Below are 20563 nucleotides of genomic sequence, written 5' to 3'. Positions count from 1 at the left end.
CCCAGTAACTGTGGTAGTTACCTAACTTGAAATTTTGGTCAGCAAAACACTCAGAGAGCCAAGAAAAAGCAAAAAAACTCGACCTTAAGAATGTAAAATAAAATCAACTTGCCATTTTCTATTTTTTTTTTTTTAAGTTTATACATACCTGTGCTGCAGCCCAAATACAGTCTATATGCTGAGTACTAAGTCTGCCTTCAGCTGCAAGAAAATTCAGAATCACTTGGCACTGTTTGATGATCTGCAAAGTGAGAACATATTGAAGATTTACTGGAACAAGAAGTGGCTCCTCCACGTTTCAACTCAAAACAGTAATTTAATACAAACCTCAATATGTAAATTTGGTCCAAAAATGTGCTCAACTACATTGTTGCTGATCAACCAGTCTGCAAGTTCTTTTGCAATGGACCTAGAGATGAAAAAGGAGTGGAAACACGGAAAATTATCTGCCTGGAATAAATATTTACACTGTGCTCTTCCCTGGCACAGCACAACCTGTAAGTGAATATCTGCAGTGGGAGTGAGTGCACAAAACCCCTTCTGAACACAAACCATGTTCAATGGTCATTTTTCCAAGTAGGAAGCAAATTAATTCAGCATTTTTTTCTTTAGCTGGAAGACTATAATGCCAAATATTAACATTTCCCACTCACCCCTCTGGATCGTCAGCAACAACTTTATTAATTTTATCAGTTAATACTCAACCACCTGCAACCACTTCCAAAGACCTCACAGGTAAGATCTGACTCTGATAATCCAAGTTTATCATGAAATTCCAGAATTTCATGGAGTGGGAGTGACAGAAATGATTTTTTAATGCAAAGCATTTAGATATTTTTAGACTCTCTTACATTAATAGCAACTCATACAGCTTTAAAAAAACCTCTGATTTACATGGTCATACTTACACACAGGTACTTCAAAATTCTCATTTTGCTTCATCCATAACAACAGGGAATTTTCCCCACTGCCAATACATAAGCAAACATTGGAAGTGGACAAGGAACCGAGTTTTCCAAAACAAAAGTTGAACTTCCAGAAAGGACTGCCCTGTCTGCAAACTGGTGCACAAGCTCTTTTTTATTCCTTCTTTTCAAGCAAGCGTTTGTTTACCCAGATTTTGGCACCAGAAGCAATTAAAGGACATCACAGTAGTTAAAGCTCAGCCTTTGGTGGGAATGGCCCTGGAATAACAGCTCTCTGTTCCACAGGGAGCAGGGGATGGGAGGGAGGGGGTGTCTTACAGGACTTTGGGAAGAGTTATTTTTCCCATTGCAATCTGTGTCACGTTTATGGTCACTATTAAAATCCAGGACTGCCAATCTTTATCAGCCACATGAAGAAAATAAGACTCCTGAGGTAAAACAAGATTGCCTTTGTGGGTTTTCCAAACAGGATTCACTCTTCAGGGGGAATTGTTTTGAATTGGCTGATCCCTCTGGATGAACTCAAGGAGCAAGGTTCCTGTTGCTCCACACCCTTTTCTACTCTAATTCCAGAACTCTGGGAATCAAATATTCCTTTATTGTTCAAAAAGGATCATGTCCTCTGGCTATTTAAGTAATAACTGGCTTGCAAGGATAACAATTTGCCAACGGTATCACTTGTGGCTTAGTAATCCACTAGTTCTCCCACTGGGGATGTGCCCAAAGAGGGATGGAAAAAACAAGCTGGATCTGTTCCATGAATCCAACATCTCCTTAAACTTCCCAGAGCCTCACCTCAAAACCAAACCAAACCCAAAAGGTGCCCACCCCAAACCAAACTCTGGAGCATCACAGACTCACCCAGGGCTTGGATTTCCATCTAACAAAACCTGAGTCAGTAGGATTATATCCAGTCATCTTCTACAGTGAGTTCCTTCACCTTTTTTTAAATTACTATGACAGTTCTCTGTCTCTATTGTGCAACATTTTTCTTCTGAAAAGTAATGGATAACTCTCCTGAAGGAATGGCTTTTTTAATGGATGTATTCTCAGCAGTAAAAAAAACTCTTCACCCTACTGGGGAGCTCCACTGTGGTAAAAGGGCATCTCAGATTTCGGAGAGGAAACATTCATTTGATATGGATTTGTTGAGGAGGGCCAAAAAACAAGAGGATCCTTGTGAAAGGCAGAATGAAGCCTTTGTGTTTCCCAGAAGGAATTGCTCCTCCCAGAAAGTTTGGCTGAGGGCACACCAATCACTACCTTTTCAAATCACCAGGTCAGCACCAGCACTAAGTATTTTGAGAATATATTTGCAACAGCAGATTCAAGGATTCCCCAAAAATTCAGTGCAAATGGAGGATGTCTGACCTATTTCCCAAACACTTCCACTTCAGGAAAGGTTTTCCTGAAAAGTTTTTCCTCTTTCATATCGAAGGGAACGGTGAGAGTGAAATTTATGCCTCATGATCAAAGTATAGATGTGCTTTTTCCTCTCACATGAAAGGAGCACTACAAGGAAGGATTTACAAATTAGATATCAAATCATACAGACCTTAGCAGTAAGAAAATTCACCCTGGGAGTAACATGGATTAGCTGTTTTTCACAGATTTAATAATTGGATAGCAAGAGGAAAAGTCATCTAAAGAACCTGATACTCTCTGTGGGTCTGTGTTGTGGTGAGGGAGGAGGAGAAGAGAATGCAAAGTTAAATGTAGCAGCTACTCTGGTTTAATTGTCTTTAAATCTCTAAATCTACACAACCCTTACTCAGTTTCTCCCTGGATTTTTTAATGTAAATTCACTAGTAATTCAGTCAAAAATAACTGGTTTACTTCCAAGAAATGAAATTCAAGCACTTTTGACATTAGTTTCCTCAGGTATTCCATGAGATTGCAAGGAAGAGAGTGGGAGCTGTGCAGTTTGTGATCTAACCTGATGTTTGGGAGCTGCACTTAAAAAAGGCAAGTACTGGAGCTTGGATTTTGTTCATTATTATAAATAAAATTATCCGTAAGGAAACTACAGTTTATGCATTTTCCTGGTAGCTCAAAGAATGCCTCTCTTGAAGAGGACTGGGTTAAAGTCCCCAAAAACACTTTAATCTAAGGCTGTGGTGCAATACTTGGGAGCCACATGATGACCCAGATCCAGGAACAAATCCCACAGCAAAGAAACCCCCTCAAAGAAAACCTTATTTATTCAACCAGCCAATTCCCAAGGCAATTCCCCACGAAGCTCAGGGCTGGATGAAGCACAGCAGCAATTCCACAACCTCACTGAAAACCAGGATGTAAAACCCTTCAAAGAAAAGGTGGAGCAACAAAACTGGCAGCTTGCAAAGGAGGGACACCGACATTTCTGGACAAAAAAATCACTGAAAGAGCATCTACGACACAACAACACAAGCCCTGATCTCAACCAGTCAGGATGAGAAGTGCAAAGAGGATACAGAAGGCACCTTCCCAACACACAGCAAGCACGTGGGTTTATTTCTGAGCCACATTTTCCTATTGGATGCTCTGCAGGTTCCAAAACCCCCACTCTGACATCATCTGGAATATTTGGTAAACTACTGTGTGGGCCCACTGAGTTGAGGGGAAAAAAAAAATCACTGTAATTTTTTTCAGAGTAAATCTGAAAAGATCCCTGAAATGGGGAACAGAGAGAGGGAAGAGGTGTTTAAATGATGCTGCCACAACTCAGCTGGTGAGCTTAGGCAAAAATTGAGAAAGCAAGTTAACATGAGGTAAGAAACTGCAGTGAAGGGGAAAAGCAACACAAAACTTGCAGTTGAATATCTCGATAAATAAGGAAAGAGAGGGAAAGAAAGGAGAAGAAATAGTCCAGATCTTTCTGTTCACAGGTGGAAGGAATGTTGGACACCTGAAATTTCTCTGTAGGAAGCTCTTTAAGTGGGGGGTAATCAGGTTTTTTAAATGAGGTGGGAAGTCATCTCAACCCGAAAACTGAAACCCAAACACTTGGTTGCCTGCCAAGTGAGGAGCAAAACAAAATATCTCTTTACACGTGGTATTTCCAGAAGTTGGCAGCATCCTCGTTAAGGAAAAAACAACACTTTTTCCTCTTGTGGTCCAAATAGCACCAAAAAAAAAAATCTTTCACTTCCTGAAAGGCACCATCACGAACATCAGCAAAACAGCTTCAGGAATCACTTATTCAAAGACCTGAAGACTCTTCTGTTCAGTCTTGTTATTTTTAACCCTTTCAGATTCCACATCTTCAAATTGCAGAGTTTGGTTCTACTTTAAGAGCCAGGAACAGCTAAATTTAAAGGACATCCCTGAGGGATATTGTGATGTTGAGTCGCTGAGAACTGCCCACATCTGGAGCGTACGGATCCTCAGTCACCACAAACCCTCAACCCCAGAGAAGACAGGCAGGGAAATGAAATCTAAAAAGACACACAAATACCTAGAGGTAGAAAGCAAGACTCCTCTGCTGAGCTTTCTGCTGCTTTCAAGTGCCATTTGTGAAATTCTACGTTTTCCCAGACAGAAGATGCTTTATCTTGTCTTACCACGGGAAAAATTTCCGACGACGCAGGAAAGGTGGGAAGCTACTGCTGCAAAAATATCTGCTAAAAAATCCTGATGATAATTCCAACCAACAGGAAAGAGCTGGACTAACTGAAAGCTTTTTCTTTTTTTTTTTGTTGTTTTTTTAAAAGATACCTCCCGCAAACCCACCTTATCAAGATACAGAAGGAGAAATCCCAAAGGTTGACAGTTCCAAACGCGTCTGGAAAAGTCAAAACATACAATGGGGATGGGCCAGACATAATGCAAAACATCTTCCTTTGGTAAATCTGCAGAGGCTGAAAAGGTACAAAATAAATCTTAAGACTTCCTTTCTCTGCTAAGGCAAGAAAATAGGAATGAAAAGCTTTCCTTTCGCTGCTCATTCAGTCACTGCCAACTCCCTGAGTGCCTTTTCATCCAAAAATTTCTCATGAGCAGAGTCTGGAATGAGAGGGAAGCTTTGTGCTGAACAAACTGGAAAAGTGAGATGTTTTCCCCATCCTCCTGCACTGGTCTTTTCTGATTCTTTGGCTGGAAGACATCAGTGATTCCAAAAGGTATCAGAAGAAGAGCAGCAGAACACTTGATACTGATTTATAACCCACTTCTCAGGTAAAACCCCAGAACGACTGGAATCCTGATTTTTTAAAAAAAATTTACACACTACACAAGTGGAAAAGAAGGTTTTCTGTTCCTGCTGGATTCCTTTCACATGACAGGCTGTTTACAGATGCCCTTGCCAAGAAAAGTAATATCCCAAAGGAGAATTTGACAATTTCCTTCAGCTTTAAAATAACTCTGATGTTCCTGCATCAGTACATCTGCTCTTCCAGCAGGGGAATTTAAGCACCCTTCTCTTTTTCCACGTTGGTAACTTTTTTTTTTACATTTGCCACAGAAACTCAACCAGTTTTTTATTAGGTTTAAGTGGTGGGATAACTTCTTGTTGATGCTACTGGTTAAAATGTGTTTCAGCAGATAAATTAACAGATAAATAAACCTCTGTTGGAGATTTTCCACATGAGGGAAGGAGAGAAGAACTGGAGAAACCTCAGGTTTGTCAGTCCCAGTGTAACAACACACCAGGAACTGGCAGTGCAATATTCCAACATCCCAGTCAGCTGAGCCACCTCACACCCCCAACACAGTATTTACTATTTATTTTGGATTATTCCCAAGGTAATTTCACATCTTTGATGGAAGCAAAACTGCCCCGGATTCTGGTTCTTTATGTTTCAAATACCGACCTATTACCAGAGATTTCACTTCAAATATTCAAGTTGTTATTTGCAATCTACATTATTGTGGATTATAATAAATAATAAATAATAAAACTACCCAGACAAAATCAAGCACTGCTGCTGTGACACTGTAATGCTCAAAAGATAGTGGAGAGTGTGTGTCTGTGGCCCCCAAGATAAATACAAAGAATATATCCCCCCCCCCAAGAGAAATGTCAAAAGTGTATCAGGAGTAAAATCCTAAAATTTACACCCTCTGCCTGCTATTTCACAAGAACAGTTATTTCAACTTACTGAAATACGTATTTTGGTTTGAATTCCAGACAGTTCTAACAGTAAGTTCAGAGTCACTACAAAAAATTAATACATTTCCTCACTGGAATACAATCCCACAGGGGAATCTTCTCCAAGGTTTATGGAAGTTCCCTTTAAAACTGTTCAATTCTACAAATTAGGACTTGGAAGAAGAAATCAGTAGTATTGCCTCACAAACTCCACAGAAAACTAATCACAATTTTGGGAGCCAGTGATGGCAAGACAAGCCTTAGTTAAATACATAACCCAGGGAAATGAGAAGATGGCAAAAATGATATGAATTGGGTATGAATTAGCTGGTTCTTATTTATACATCACAGTGGAGATAATGGCCCATTACAGGTATTTATTATTTCAGCATCTACATTTTTCTGAAGCTCACCCTGATTCTGCATTTTAATATAGCAAAGAAATCCAGAAACATTGAGAAATATTTTAAATTTATCATTTCAAGCCGTTTCTTAACCCCCTGATTAGAATATTTCTAATTATCACCACTCCCTAACAACAAGAGAGAAGAATTGCAATCACATAACACACTTCAAATATTCAGAATAAGGTTCCTACTTACGTTTCTGTGTCTGAAACTAATGACTCATTATTACACACATCATTGAAGGTATGAAGTTGGTTCTACAGTTAGAAAAAGGAAGAAAAAAAATTACAATCTGATCCAAGCCTTTGGTGAGGCAGTTTTGTTACATTTAAAAACAGCAAACAAATTTTTGTAGTACCTCAAATGTTTTTAAATATGTTGCTTTGATAAAAATGTGAACAAGGATAGATTTTCTTTTTTTAAGCAATTAAATGATGTAACAAACCCCCACCCACTGCAGAAATCAAGCAGGTGTGTGCAGCAGTCACTTTGCACAGGTTTTCCTGAGAAATCAAACACAACTCTGGAAATTGAGGTTTTAGGATGAGCCTCACAATTGTTGTAACATTTACTACACCAACAAACGTTTCATTATCAGTGTTGAAAGTATTAAACTGGAGAATGAAAGCCATATATTTTTATATGAAATGAAGCTTTCAAAGGTGTCTGAACTGATAAGGTAAAAAAAAAAGCCTGTTAAAGTTTCACATCTCTTTTCCACTTCTTTTCCTCAGCATCAACTTTCCAGACACAGAGATGGCTCAGTATCCAATTCTTCCCATGTACATGTTATCTTTAAAAATATTTAAAATTACATAAGAAAACTTATTTGGCATCTTGTTTTCAAAAAAATTAAAGGCACAGTGATGTGAATTTTGGAAATTCAAATTAAACTCGTGGAATAACTCTGTCAAATTATTTACTTCTTTCTTGAAATGAGCCTGGTACTGTTACTCAGGTGAATTTGCTGATCTTCTGAAGTCTTTACACAAAGATTTATTCCTGTCTAATCTCAACGATTTTTATGGGAAAAAAATGTTTTGAAGAAATAAATTTGAAAACATGCACTGAAATTAATGAGACATTAGAGCCTGATTACACAATTATTAATATATCAGTTATCAGGACTTATAAATGAAGCATATTTAGGAGTGCAAAAACATAAGAAGAACTTCATGTGGAAATTATGTTAGAGGAAACTAAGGAGGGAAGAATAAACATGCCCTGTGCAAGTTTTGCAGTGAATTTGTTCAGGAAAAGCCTGACAGTGTTGAATTTGCACTTACACCAAAGCACAGAACCAAATAAAAAGGGGCTGGAAAAGTGAGAAAGGGCAGATCAGTTCGAGGGGTTCATTTTCACACACTTGGGCACATCTGTAACTGGAAGGAGAACAAAGAATTCTATTTGTGAGGGAAAAGCAGGGAGACAACGGGGTATTTTGGAGCTGAACCACCTCAACAGATGACTGGAAGATGAAATGAAAGAGAAACAAGGTAACAACAAAAATAAAACTTCCTATGATTTGAATAAGAAGAATAAATTGCCTTAGTGTTCCAGAGCAGTTTTAGAGACTATTCACATTAAAAAAAAAAAGTCTCAGTAAGTTATTAGCATCCAATATTCAGTTTTTACAAGCTGAAAACTATTGGCCTTGGTCCAAAAATACTGTAAAATTTTGCTTCTGGTAATACGTGCCTGTTATTAAAAACTTTCACTTTTACAGTAATATTTATCAATCATAACAGGTGAAAACACATAATTCCTTAAAATCTCATAATTTCACACTCCCCCAAATGAACAACGTGTCTGAAAAAATAACCCAAGTAATGCATCCTTATTTTCAGACTTTCTTTTGGCAAGGATACACAAAAAGACATGCACTGGTAGCTAACAAGGAGAATCATAAAAAACCAAGGGAAACTACTTTTAGAAATTGAAATCTAATGTAATTGCAACTATACAGACATTAGAAATTTATTTCAAAACCAATCACACCGGGTGGATGGAGCTCACAGACTTTTCTTTAGAACTTAGTAGAAGTCACATACCTGTGTAAATTAAATATTTATTTTAGTTTAAGCCCAGCAATAACAGGATTGGAAGTACTTACAGGTCACTTTAAATTGCCATTGATTAAAACAATTGCAAGTACTTTTATCTCTAAATACAGTGAGGAGCAAAATGTCTTGCCTGGTGTGACCTGGAGCATTTCCATGGGAAAGGGAAAGATGGGGGGTGAGTGGGTTGGTTTTAATTTTTTTCTATTTTCTATATTTACCTCTTCAATTTAGTCTTCTGCTAATTAATGCAGAGAGAACCAGACTAAACAGAGAGGAAAATGAGGGATGGACAACACAAAGCAGGAGAGTCAACCCACTGCCAAGGTAAAAGCAGAAACACATTGAAAGCCTTTTTAAACACCAGATTTTGCCGTGTCCAGGGGCTTCACTCCAACACAGCTGGCCCAAAATATGGTTTATAAGGGTTTTGTTTAGCATGTCAATTGTTCAGGTAATGTGATCCAGCTCCATATGGTGCAGGACACAGCCATCCCTTGGATTTGGCTCTCAGTGATCCCAATATTCACCAAATATTCGCTATAATTTCCTGCTCAGAAGAGCATTCTGCTGTTTTCACACATTAAAAAAAAACCTGTAACCCCTAAAACCCAACAAGAAACATTTATTTTTTTTCTAAATACTATTTATATTTTTAAAAAGTCCTTACTGTTATTTGACTCAGCCCAGCCAATCTCATTGTTAGAGTTGGAGACATAAAGTATTTAAAGGCAAGATCGAGACTTTCTTTATCAAAACACAAGGCTGTGTCCAAGGGTTCTTTCACTGTGCTCCACATGAGATCTGCCATGTTCCTGGCTGCACTCTGTCGTAGCTCCTGGTCTGACAGTTTACATAAATACCTGGAATAAATCACAAATGGAATTAAAAAAAAAAAACAAACAAAAAACAAACAAATAAACCAAACCAAAAAAAAACCCACACCAAAAAACCAACCCCTCCCAAAAACAAACAAAAAAACCAACCAAAAAACAAAAAACCCAAACAAAACCAAAAACAACAACAAAAACCAAAACAAACCCCCCCCCCCAAAAAAAAACAAAACAAAAAAAAGGGGTATGATTCAAACTAGAACATTCCTGGAACACCATCTTGATTGTAGCAAAGACATTATTTCCAATAGCTCTAAAAGTACTATGCCTTAAAATACTATTCTAAAAGTTGGCAACAGTTCAGAAAAACACCAAAGGCAAAGAGAATTACGCAGAAAATTTTTAAAAGTCAATAAATTGCTAAAGAATTTTAAACAGCTGAGTTTGTCCTACTGCAACCACCTCAGATGAGGGGTCACCTCACAATGAGCTGAAGGGAGGCATAAGAAATAACCATTTATAAAACCTAAATATAAAATCATATAAATATATATATAAATATATACCATATAAATATATAATATGTAAATCATTATATATCATTAAATATATTAATCATTTAAATATATAAATATATAAATCATTTCTAGAACCCAGTGTGACATGAGTCCTGCCTAAGCAACTACAAAACTGAGACACAGAAAATCTCCACTGAGATACCTGGAAAACACTGACACAGTTGAGAATTTCTCCTCAACTGAATGTGTAAGACAAAAATATTTAAAACCAAGCTTTCCTGAGCTTGTTTGGATGCCACTAAGGATGGCACAGGGAAAGGTACATGCATACAACGTTAGCATAATTAATTTTTTCTGCTGTACTTCAGTGTTTTGAAGTTGCAGCTACATCCAAACTAGATTTAACTACACAGAAACCCGTTAAAAATCCATTTGTTTGACAGCCCAAGCCTGGATCTGTCCTTGGAGAACAGCCAAAGAGAAGCATGAATCTTTTAAAAAAACACAAGAGATATTAAACTACACTTAACTGGATTTATGCACCATTCCTTTGCATTTACATCATATAAACACCAGTAATTTTTTTTTTTTTAAAAGCAAAACTACGGGCCCTGATTCTTATTTAGATTAAGGTTCTTTTTCACAGCTCTTGTGTAGAGGCCTTAAAATAAACACACTTAAATGATACTTAACACTGTCAAACAGAGAAAAGAGACTCCAGTGCAAACAATCCCAGGCTGGAGATGGATGACAGGGATCACAGATAAGTAATGGCAGGACAAAAAAAGGACCATTCCAGGCCAAGGCAACCAGATCCTTCCCCGGGATTAGTTGGGAAATCAGATTCCTGGCAAGAAAATGCTGCTTCTGTGCAATGATGTGTAACCAGAAGCCAAGTAGGAAGGAGAAGGGAACACTCCTGGGAAAAAGTTCAGCAGCAAAGTGGCCCCAGTGACCTGCCTTTAACCTGCAGACAGGTGAGAGCAGCTCCACTGAGGGGAAAAAGCACCAGCCTGGGTCAGGAAACACGACCTGTGGGTGCTTTGTCATGAGCAAATAGCCATGGTTGTGTCCCACACACCATCCAGAGAAAAAGGAACATCCTGCACCTCCTTCAAACCTCAGCTGGCTCAAAAAGGAACCAAAATATTTAGGGTTTATTTTATGGCAGAGAGACTGAATGAAAAAATAAGAGGCCATAATTAGGCTCCCACGCCCGGTCACGAAAAGCAGGTGCAAGGATTTCTCAGAGTCACCATCCCCTGGAAGTGTTCAAAAATGTGCAGATGTGGCACTTTGGGATGTGGTTTAGTTCCCACAGAGCAGTGCTGGGTTAATGGTTGGACTTGATGATCTCAGAGATGTTCTTCATCCTTAACAATTCTGTGATTCTGTAACTCCCAGCAAGTTTTATCTTCCCATTTTTATATGTAAACTGCCATCGGTCCTGGTCCCCAGAGCTTTTCCACATCCATAATGCACATCAGGGCAGATTCAACAGTTTCATGAAGGATTTCTAAAGGTCCCAAAGATGTCCAAACACATGATATGAATTTCCTCATTTTAACAAGGCCAGAGAAAGGTGCTTTTATGCACTGGACAGGTGGGAATGAACACATCTCCATATACAGAAGAAAGGGGGCTTTGGTGGCTTCACTAAATTTCTGTGACACGAAATCGTCCTCACACTACAAAGTTTGGTGAAGAAACTACAATAATCCAGTTTATAAAACAAAACATTTCTTATTTTAATGCCACATTATCAGTCTAAACCTGTTTTTTAATAAAATTCACACTACATCCACACTTTTAACCTGAATCAGGTTAGTGTCATATTTTTTGTATTATAATATCACTGAGTGTTTTTTTTTAAAAATTGCACTTTAGAATAAATTAAACTACTTCTGGGTGCATTTTCACAGCTACAGAACCCTGAAGAAAGCTCCAGAGAACAGAGCATGTTTTACTTGCTACCACAGAGCCCAAGTTTTTAACACAACTGGCTTGTTCCAACCAAGCACAGTAAAACAGTAGATTTCAAACTTCTTTTAGAAGTGTAACTGCAGCTACACTACAGAATATTCTGGCACTACTACACTGGTCATAAATCAAACAGGATCATATCTTTACTACCAGGATTAAACCCATGGAAATTTGCAGAGTAGGCCAAGCCTCCTTTTTTTATTGTGGAAAGGCAGAGTGGGCTGAACCCATGTGGACCAGTAAACTGGCTCCATGTTATGTTTTTACCAGTGTAATATTATTATTGACCAAAAAGAACTCTTTAGCTGGCACTGGCAATGAACAGCCATCTTTGCTTCCCCTGACTGTGAATTTGCTGCGTTGCCTCAGTAAGAACAGGGATCCTGGAGCAAGGCAAAAGGTCTGTTTAACCCAAAATAGCCACTCCAAAAGCAGATTAAAGATTTATCCCATCTATAAAATAATGGATGAATCCATCTACTCCTGCAAATTCATTCCTCTCTTTCTATTTATACCTCTGGCTTTCTCATTAACCTGTGCCAGTCCGTTTGACAATTACATTTGCATGGAAAACAAACTCCTTTCACTTCTTAAATCTGACAATTACATGGCACATTTCTTTAAAAATTTCTTTCTCCATTTCTTTAAAAAAACTGTGAATTACCATTCCCTACTTATTATCTTCGTATCATCCATAAATGATAGGAATCTCTGTCAAAAAATAAAAAAACAACCACCCTAGACTATGTCTCTCCTCTTATCAATGTAAATTTTTTATCTACTCCCTTCCTTGTCACCCTTCCCACCACCGAGGTGGTTCTGGGATTATCTCTGAGATGGAACTGTATATAAAGCACATAAATGGGAATGTGTGACTGACTCATGTAATGGCTTAATAATAGCTTCCATTCTGCCCTTCATTATTTTTTTAATTCCTGCATTTTTATCTCTTTTTGATCCTGATGAGCATTAAGGCTTAAAGGAATAATAGATGAATGAGATGCCAGGACCTGTGGAATCTGCTTCATCTAAAATTTTTGCCTGAATGAGACTTTAAGAATAAAACATACCTCTTTTTATACATATACATAAAGGATATTCCACTTATATACAGGACCTGTCCTGCCAGCCTGGCATACTTAAAATAATCAATTAATATCTCTTATCTACATTTAAACAACACACATACATACATATTAATTTTTTTAAAAATCAGTTTTAGCCAACTGAAACTATTTCAATGTGGGCACAAAAGAGAGTTCAGTTTTAATCAACAGTTTTAAACATGCAGCTCCATGCTAATGTAAGGCTTACAATAACATCTTATGCTTCAGGACTTCAGCTACTCAGCTGTGAAATCATCTTTTTTCCCTTAATATGACTCCTTGGGACCACAGCTGCTAAAGGGCATCTAAGCAGAATGAGTCAGGACTCCTCTGTGATGGGAAGAATTCACTCAAGGGTCTGGGTTTTGTCTTCTCACTTATCTACTCTTTGTACCCATCCCTTAAATTTTCAGAGTTTTTGGAGGAGGTGAATATATTTTGTGATGAAAACCTTCAAGGCTCATGGACAAGAGTTCTTCATGACGTGCAGTAGCAAGGAGTGGTCTTGGGCACTCCCTTAAAAGCCAAATTCTTGAGGAGAATATTTTTAGGGAATTCTTAAGGAGAATATTTTTAAGCAGAAGAGCCATTTGAATTCTCCCAGCTGCGTTTTCTCTGTGGATCAACAGTTATGTGGAGCTCCCAACTCTCTGTAGGTGCCAGGGCTGTGTGTGCCCTGTGCCACCTGCAATCTCCTCTCAATGTGCTCCTGTTTATCCCAAACTGGGCCAGACACAGGAATCCTTCCCAAAAAAATCTCTCCAGATCCATCTGGAAGCAGGAGACACGGAGAAGAGAGAAGGGGAGGGGAGCAGGAGGGGTTAGAACCGGTCAGAGCTCTCAGATTTTACCAGAGGAACGTTAAATAGGGGATGTCAAAGCTGTGATGTCAAAGCAAGAAGGATTTCAGGTCTTTTCCTTATCATCCAGCACTTTTTGGTGCTTTACAGAGGCATCTACAGTATCAGACATACAACTTTATCTCTTACTTCTCATCAAACTGGGCTTTATTGCTGTTGTCTTCTTTCTAAGGGACAGAACTATCCGTGGCATTTTCAATCAACATTTTTGCCCCTGAAAAAACAAGTGTCCTCCAAACACTGCTGTTTAGAGCTTCTGCTCTCTCAAGATATTCAATATCTGAGCAATGCAAAGCCTCTCCCATCTCTGGTCTTGAGGTAGAAGACAGCTGGAACCCATGTCTTTTTTCATTGAGAGGCATCATCACCAACTTGCCCTCATTTATAATTGCATTACATCATGACTTACTGTCTTGAGCCACTTTTCTGAGGCTCTTCCTTCTTTATGAGGATTTTGCAGTTTGAAATGGAGAATTCTGAGGTATTAGGATCAGTAAAAGCTTCTTTCTGAGGAGGTCAAAATCACTCTGCTTCCCTATTGAAAGGTGTAATTTTCAATTCATGTCCTTTATTTCTTTCCTAAACTGCATAAAGACACAGCCCCTTTTCTGAGGCAAGATGTGAATGCCAGTGCTCCATTCCCCAGGCAGAAAATAACATTTATTAGCCTTTTTCTGGTAGCAGCAATGACAGGGTTGTGTCCATGATCTTTGCAAATTCCAGCAGTGGTCTCCTCTACACAAACACACGTTTTGCTGTTCACTTCATCCACTTCTGGCAGAAATAACCACAGGACAGGGACAGAAAGGGTACCCTCAGCTGAGAAAAGATGCTGCTAAGGTGCCACTCAGGTGATTTCTCTTCTCTTTTGCTGCTTGTGCTACTCAGGCCCCAAAATGCAATTTTTGCAAGGAATCTCCATGAGCAGCAACTGGAAATAAGTCAATCAGAGCCCCCAGAGTTCATTGCAGACCAAAACCCCCTCCAAGGCCCCTGAGTTTGCAGAGCAGCAGAAGTTCTGCAGGATCTGTTTCAAAGGGGTTGTGCTGCTGTGCCCAGCACTGGCTTGGCTTTTTTTTTATTTTTTAGCTCTTTCCTGAAGTAAAAAGCAGATGGAGACCCAGAGACCCAAAGCTGCTCAGACAAGATCTGGGAGCTTTGACAGCCACGTGGGGTGAGCTGCATCCACCAGGAAAAGTCATCTTTTTCCCAAAGGCATCTGTGTTCACTTCTGCCCCACATAAAGGTGCAGCCCTGGAGGTTATTTTTGTTCTGTGGCCTCCAAAGCTTCGTGTCCTGCTCTGGAAGTGAATCTCCACAAAAAGATTTGGATTTCGTAACGTTGAGAAATCCCAGATCCCCTCAGGATTCAGCTGGGAAAAACAGCAACTGGGAGAACACCCCCTTCCTGCTCTAAACTGTGTTTTCCAGAGATGTATCCTATGTTAATATTCCTGTTGTGATTGACAGGAATGTGTTGTAAACTCTGTGAACAGACACCGAGGGCATTATTTATGGCAAGAAGCTGCTGACAAATCACATTTCAAATCAGATGCAAATACTCTAATGGGTAAAGGGGAAAACATGAGGAGAACCCAAGAAAAAACCTCTTCTATTCATTCTGGTGACCCCAATTACACCTACAGTTATAAACCAGAAAATGTTTTAAGAATTACAGGATAACAAGCAAGGATTACCAGGAAAAACTACAGGATGTGTCTCATTCAAGTAAATTCCTTCTTATCAGCCTAATTCTAATTGTTGATCCTTAATTGCTGATGCTCTTTTTAATTTCCATATATCCCAAGAAGACAGGTAAGGCTCATGACCAAATTCCCAGGTACACAAAGAGCCATTAAATGGAATATGTACAAGACAAGAACTCGAAGATCCTCTGCTTGCCCTCCCTAAGCTGCTTCATGATTAATAATTACCTTTAAAAGATTTCAAAGATAACACATCAGCAATTACAGGACTGCACATGGCTGGAGTGTAACTCCAGAGTGATGGGTTTTAATAAAAAATCAAAATACTCTTCTCTGTGCTGGGATCATTTTGGCAGAGACTATGTCACAGTAAGACAGACAAGGCAGCACTTAAATTTTTACAGTCAAAATGCATCGAGAACATTTTAAAACATGAAATATAATTCTCAGTCTCATTGTTCTGTGAACTTATTTGTTGCCAATATCATTAGTTTTGCTGAGTGTTCTTTTATACTAGAATAGTTAAGACAATATGATGTGTAAAGGCACATTTCTCCTATGACTGGTATAAGCACATTCCTAATATTACAGTTACAGGAATTCCAGAGCCTTGGAGGAGCTGTGGGCCTATGGAAGAGCAGGAATATCTTATGTTGGGCCACTGGAAGGAGAATTAGCTGTGACCACACCCCTGCACCTCCAGGCAGATACACACACAGATAGTTCCATCAGCAGCTCACTGACAGGTTTCTATTGTCCTGAGAAACCCAATGCAAAACAAACTGCTTGTATAATTAAATATCTCTCCAAGTACTTTAATTTGAAAGTGTTTTTCATGACAGGCAGCTCGAAAGAAAATCTTTGGGACTGGATATATTTAGATACATAAAAGTGTGAGCAGACTTTTGCTCACACTTCAGCTCCTGCCAGCTGGAAATGCAGAACATCAGAATGGGAAGCAGTGTTAAAACTCAGGAGCTGGAGCTACTCCTCCACTTCCATCACCTCACTGCAAATTTTCTGTTCAGTCTGATGAGGATATCACACTGAGATTGTATCAAAACAGAGCCTGACACAACCTCTCAGAATGTCACGTTTAAAATACGATAAATTAATGAGATTGATCTGATTGATGTGAAATCAGAGCTGCCCAAATGAACTCCAAATATCACTTTAACTCTCCTGGTTGAAATGGTACAGTCAGAGCAACAACCTGTCCAATTAAAAGTCTATCAATTATAAATAATTACAATGTCCAAAAGTCCCACCAGAGAAATTCTTCAAGTAAAACTTTACCTGATAACGTAAGTCCTAAAGGGTATAATGTGCTGCATGACAGCAGGGATGTGTAGCCATATTCTGATCTATAATGCAAAAAACAGAAAGAGAGAAAAACTTCATTAATGACATTTAAAGAGAATGGTAAAAAAAAAACAATGAAATATTGCTAGTACAGTTGCAGGTGCAACCCCACTTTAAAAAAAGGTGTTTTCCATTTTTCATTCGACTTCAACTTCTTAATTTCCTCATTTTCAAAACAGGAGCTGCATCTTTCCTGTTTGTCAGCTGGAAAATATACACTTTGTATAAATAGTATCCTACTGCTCAGGTGCCTCATTTTTTTTTATTTTCTGTAGTTTCTTCAGGAGGAAAAACTGCTACTCAGCCCCGTGGGGTTTCTTTTTTTGCTTTTCAAGTCCACAAGAAGATTATTCCGTTCTTTCTGTTCCTTGCAAATCACTCCTAAATCGAGTAACATCGTTTGACTTGGGGTGCTTTTGCTTCTTAGGGCTTATGGATCCTCTAAAATAATGTTTTACAAGCACAGGTTTTTCACCACCAGGTTTGCATTTCTCCTATTTGCAATTCTCTCTTTTGCCACCTTCAGAAAGAAAATGCAGGAAGAAAATATATGCAGGAAAAAAAACCCCTGAAACAGCTACTGGGCACCTCTGTGAGGGAAAGGACCAACCAAACCACTTCCACAGGCCAAGTTAGAATTCCCATCTGCATTTCAAACAGGAGCAGGGATCCTGTTAAACCTGTTACAGAGAGACAACTACGTGCCAGGGAAGGGATGAAACGGCAGCAGCTCTTCCCTCCCCAGGTAATTTTAATCCTGTGCACACACAAAGCTCTTGGGAAAAGCCAACACTGTCACTCAGGGTCATCTGGCCTTAAAATAATGGTTCACCTCAGCCAGGATTTCTTGCATCAGTGGCAAAGAATTCAATTCTGTATGTAGAAAATGCACATTCTCCTCCTTGCCAGGAGAGAGAACAAGATTAGGCTGGAAGAAAAGTGTATCCCCAGCGTCGCTCGTCAGCATTTCCAGAACGAACCAAAGAACTTTTTGAGCCAGTTTTGAAAAAAAAAAGTGATCTGCAGACTTACTTTTTACAGGGCAACAAGAAGAAGCTACTTTGCAAAACAAAGCAGCCCAAAATCTTGCAAAAAAAAGCCCCCATTTGGAACAAGCCTCTGATCCAAGAAGGGAAAAAATGCAAACATCCCAAAGATACAAAGTGTAACCAGAAGATGCTGGTGCTGGAAACAGGAATTCAATAACATTTTGACAGGGAGTTGCAGGGATGACAAAGATCCCATTGTATTTACACAGTTTGATGTTTAACATGGTGTGCTCTGTTCCACAGAGAGCAGGAGACAGCAAAGCAAATGTATTTCTTTGTGAAAGGAAAGTCTGAAGTGGTTTCATCATTTTGTTCTTGTGGCTTTCACCGTTCACAGCAGTTTTTGGTCTGTATCAATTCAAACTTCTAAAGCCATTTGATGCATCTGTGTACTTGCATTACACACAACCTTCAGCCTCAGAATTCATTTAAAGGTTCATTTCACACGTTACAAATGAAAATATAATTTCAAACATGTTAAATATTCAAATACTGAATTATTTAAATGATGTAAAAAGAGCATATATAAAATGACATGAACTAGCATCCCTAAAATGATAAAAAATAATATCAAATTACACTGAAAATCCACAACTTGTTTTTTTTTTTGCTTCCAGCTGCTTTTAAGACAAAGTATTCACTGCATCTGTTCTGTTCTCAAGTTTCAGAAGGGTTTTTTCCTATTATTTACCCTTTATCAGAGGTAATTAGTTTCTAAAAGGCAGAGCACCTCTCAACAGCTTTTACTTCTGATTCAACTCTGGAAGTCTCACCCAGTAAAATGGATGTGAGGTTTAAACCCTGCACAGAACAAGCTGTGGGTCATTCACCATTTCACTATCAGAAATATTTATTGAATTATCTGTATTTACCTATGTTATATGAATTACACGGAGAAGTGACAGAAACACAAAACAAAGAGAAACATTATATCAAAATCATCATTATAAAAGGAAAGAAATATTATTAATATTGGTAAGGTAAAATTTATTTTATAAAATAAAAAATAGCTGCCTCATTTGGATCTAATAAATATATTGCATTTGAAAGTCAGAAGCAGTGCTAACAAGTACAGAGTGACACCAAAATGCAGCAAGTGGATGAATAAGGCACATTAATTACACATAAAGCAACATCTTCTTATACTTTCTGCAGTGAACTGACAGATAAAACCTAAATATAATTGTTTTTTAAACAGTTTTCCCCTAACTCACAGAGATTTGCCAGCAAAGCAAGAGCTCAAAAGAAAGATGCTGGTTGATTGGGAAGAGCTGCAAAGCTGGAAGAGGTTGAAGAAACAGTTCTTCTGGTTCTGGTTTGGATTGAATTTCATTTTATCTGGCAGGTTTAACCACAGAGCTCACCTAAAATAGCTCCAAGAAAGAGTTAAATGTGCCACCTACTAGAAAAAAAGATAAATGCAAAGTTGCCAAATAATTGTCTGCAAGGAGAAAGTCTGATGAGAAATATTTTGGGTTAAGGGCACATCACTGAGAATAAAGAAAATAAACAATTTATGTGGTGAAAAATAAAGATTTCAAACAGGACAAAGAAGCAAAGCAGTTGCAGTGGGATGGGATATGCAAGAAATGGGATTTGCAGGCAGAATGCTTACTGAAAAACAAGGATTTCTAACTGCCAAGAGTGTCAAAATGATGCTGAACTCCCTTCCTATGAGGCACAACAAACTCCTGGTTTCCTTTTTGCCCAAATGTAACTTCCACCAGACAGGGCACAACTTCATATTCTCACATTACACCAAGTTTTCATAGGTTTTTCTTCAGGTTTGGGGTTTATTTTCATCACCAATCTTCAAATCTCCACTGAAATCAGTTTGGAATTCCACCAGTCACAAATCACTGTGACTGCAAATCACAGAGATGATGGAGGATGTGCATTCTCAAGCTAAGTGAGAATAAAAGATGATCCCCTCTATGCTGCAAATAATATACTATAAGTAATATAAATATTTAATATAAATAATAGAAGTATCTGTAATAATATAAAAATCACAGAAATCCCAAATAAATCCATTTGTGCCTCACATGAAGGGCTAAAAAGTCAAAATATCCTGAGGAACTCAAGATATTTCCATGGCACAATTTCAGGGATAGAAATGACCTCTGACAAAATTCTTCTGAGTTTCTTCTGGAACTCTTACAACCTTCATATCGAGGTAGAAATCTGAAAAAAAAATCTCCTTGGGCGCTTCGGGAGATGGGGAAGGTTTGGACAATGGGAGTTACTGAACGACGAAATCCCACATTCCCAACAAGGAAGATCTTCCAGCACAATTTCAGGGATAGAAATGACCTCTGATAACATTCTTCTGAGGCTGTTACAATCTTCATATTGAGGTAGAAATCTGAAAAAAAAATCTCCTTGGGCGCTTCGGGAGATGGGGAAGGTTTGGACAATGGGAGTTACTGAATGACGAAATCCCACATTCCCAACAAGGAAGATCTTCCAGCACAATTTCAGGGATAGAAATGACCTCTGACAACGTTCTTCTGAGTTTCTTCTGGGGCTGTTACAACCTTCATATTGAGATAGAAATCTGAAAAATAATCTCCTTGGGTGCTTTGGGAGATGGGGAAGGTTTGGACAATGGGAGTTATTCCCCTCAAACGACGAAACCCCACATTCCCAACAAGGAAAATCTTCCAGCACAATTTCAGGGATAGA

At 38.5% G+C, this 20563-nt stretch overlaps 1 protein-coding gene across 9 annotated transcripts in view; it reads right to left on the bottom strand.

Moving 5' to 3' along the window:
* The window catches only part of USP34 (ubiquitin specific peptidase 34), a 108533-nt gene that overhangs the window by 61754 nt on the left and 26216 nt on the right, over positions 1 to 20563 (bottom strand). For all 9 annotated transcript variants that reach the window (XM_027693237.1, XM_027693242.1, XM_027693240.1 and 6 more), the window contains exons 6-10: positions 16764 to 16831; positions 9132 to 9324; positions 6597 to 6658; positions 328 to 409; positions 149 to 241 (exon numbers count right to left, since the gene is read on the bottom strand). In XM_027693237.1, the coding sequence (XP_027549038.1) occupies positions 149 to 241; positions 328 to 409; positions 6597 to 6658; positions 9132 to 9324; positions 16764 to 16831 (498 nt within the window). The remainder of the gene's footprint in view (positions 1 to 148; positions 242 to 327; positions 410 to 6596; positions 6659 to 9131; positions 9325 to 16763; positions 16832 to 20563) is intronic.

The sequence above is a fragment of the Neopelma chrysocephalum genome, unplaced genomic scaffold, assembly GCF_003984885.1.
Source record: "Neopelma chrysocephalum unplaced genomic scaffold, ASM398488v2 Primary Assembly neopelma1_91, whole genome shotgun sequence".
NCBI lineage: Eukaryota > Metazoa > Chordata > Aves > Passeriformes > Pipridae > Neopelma > Neopelma chrysocephalum.
This window is presented reverse-complemented; position numbering and strand designations above follow the sequence as displayed.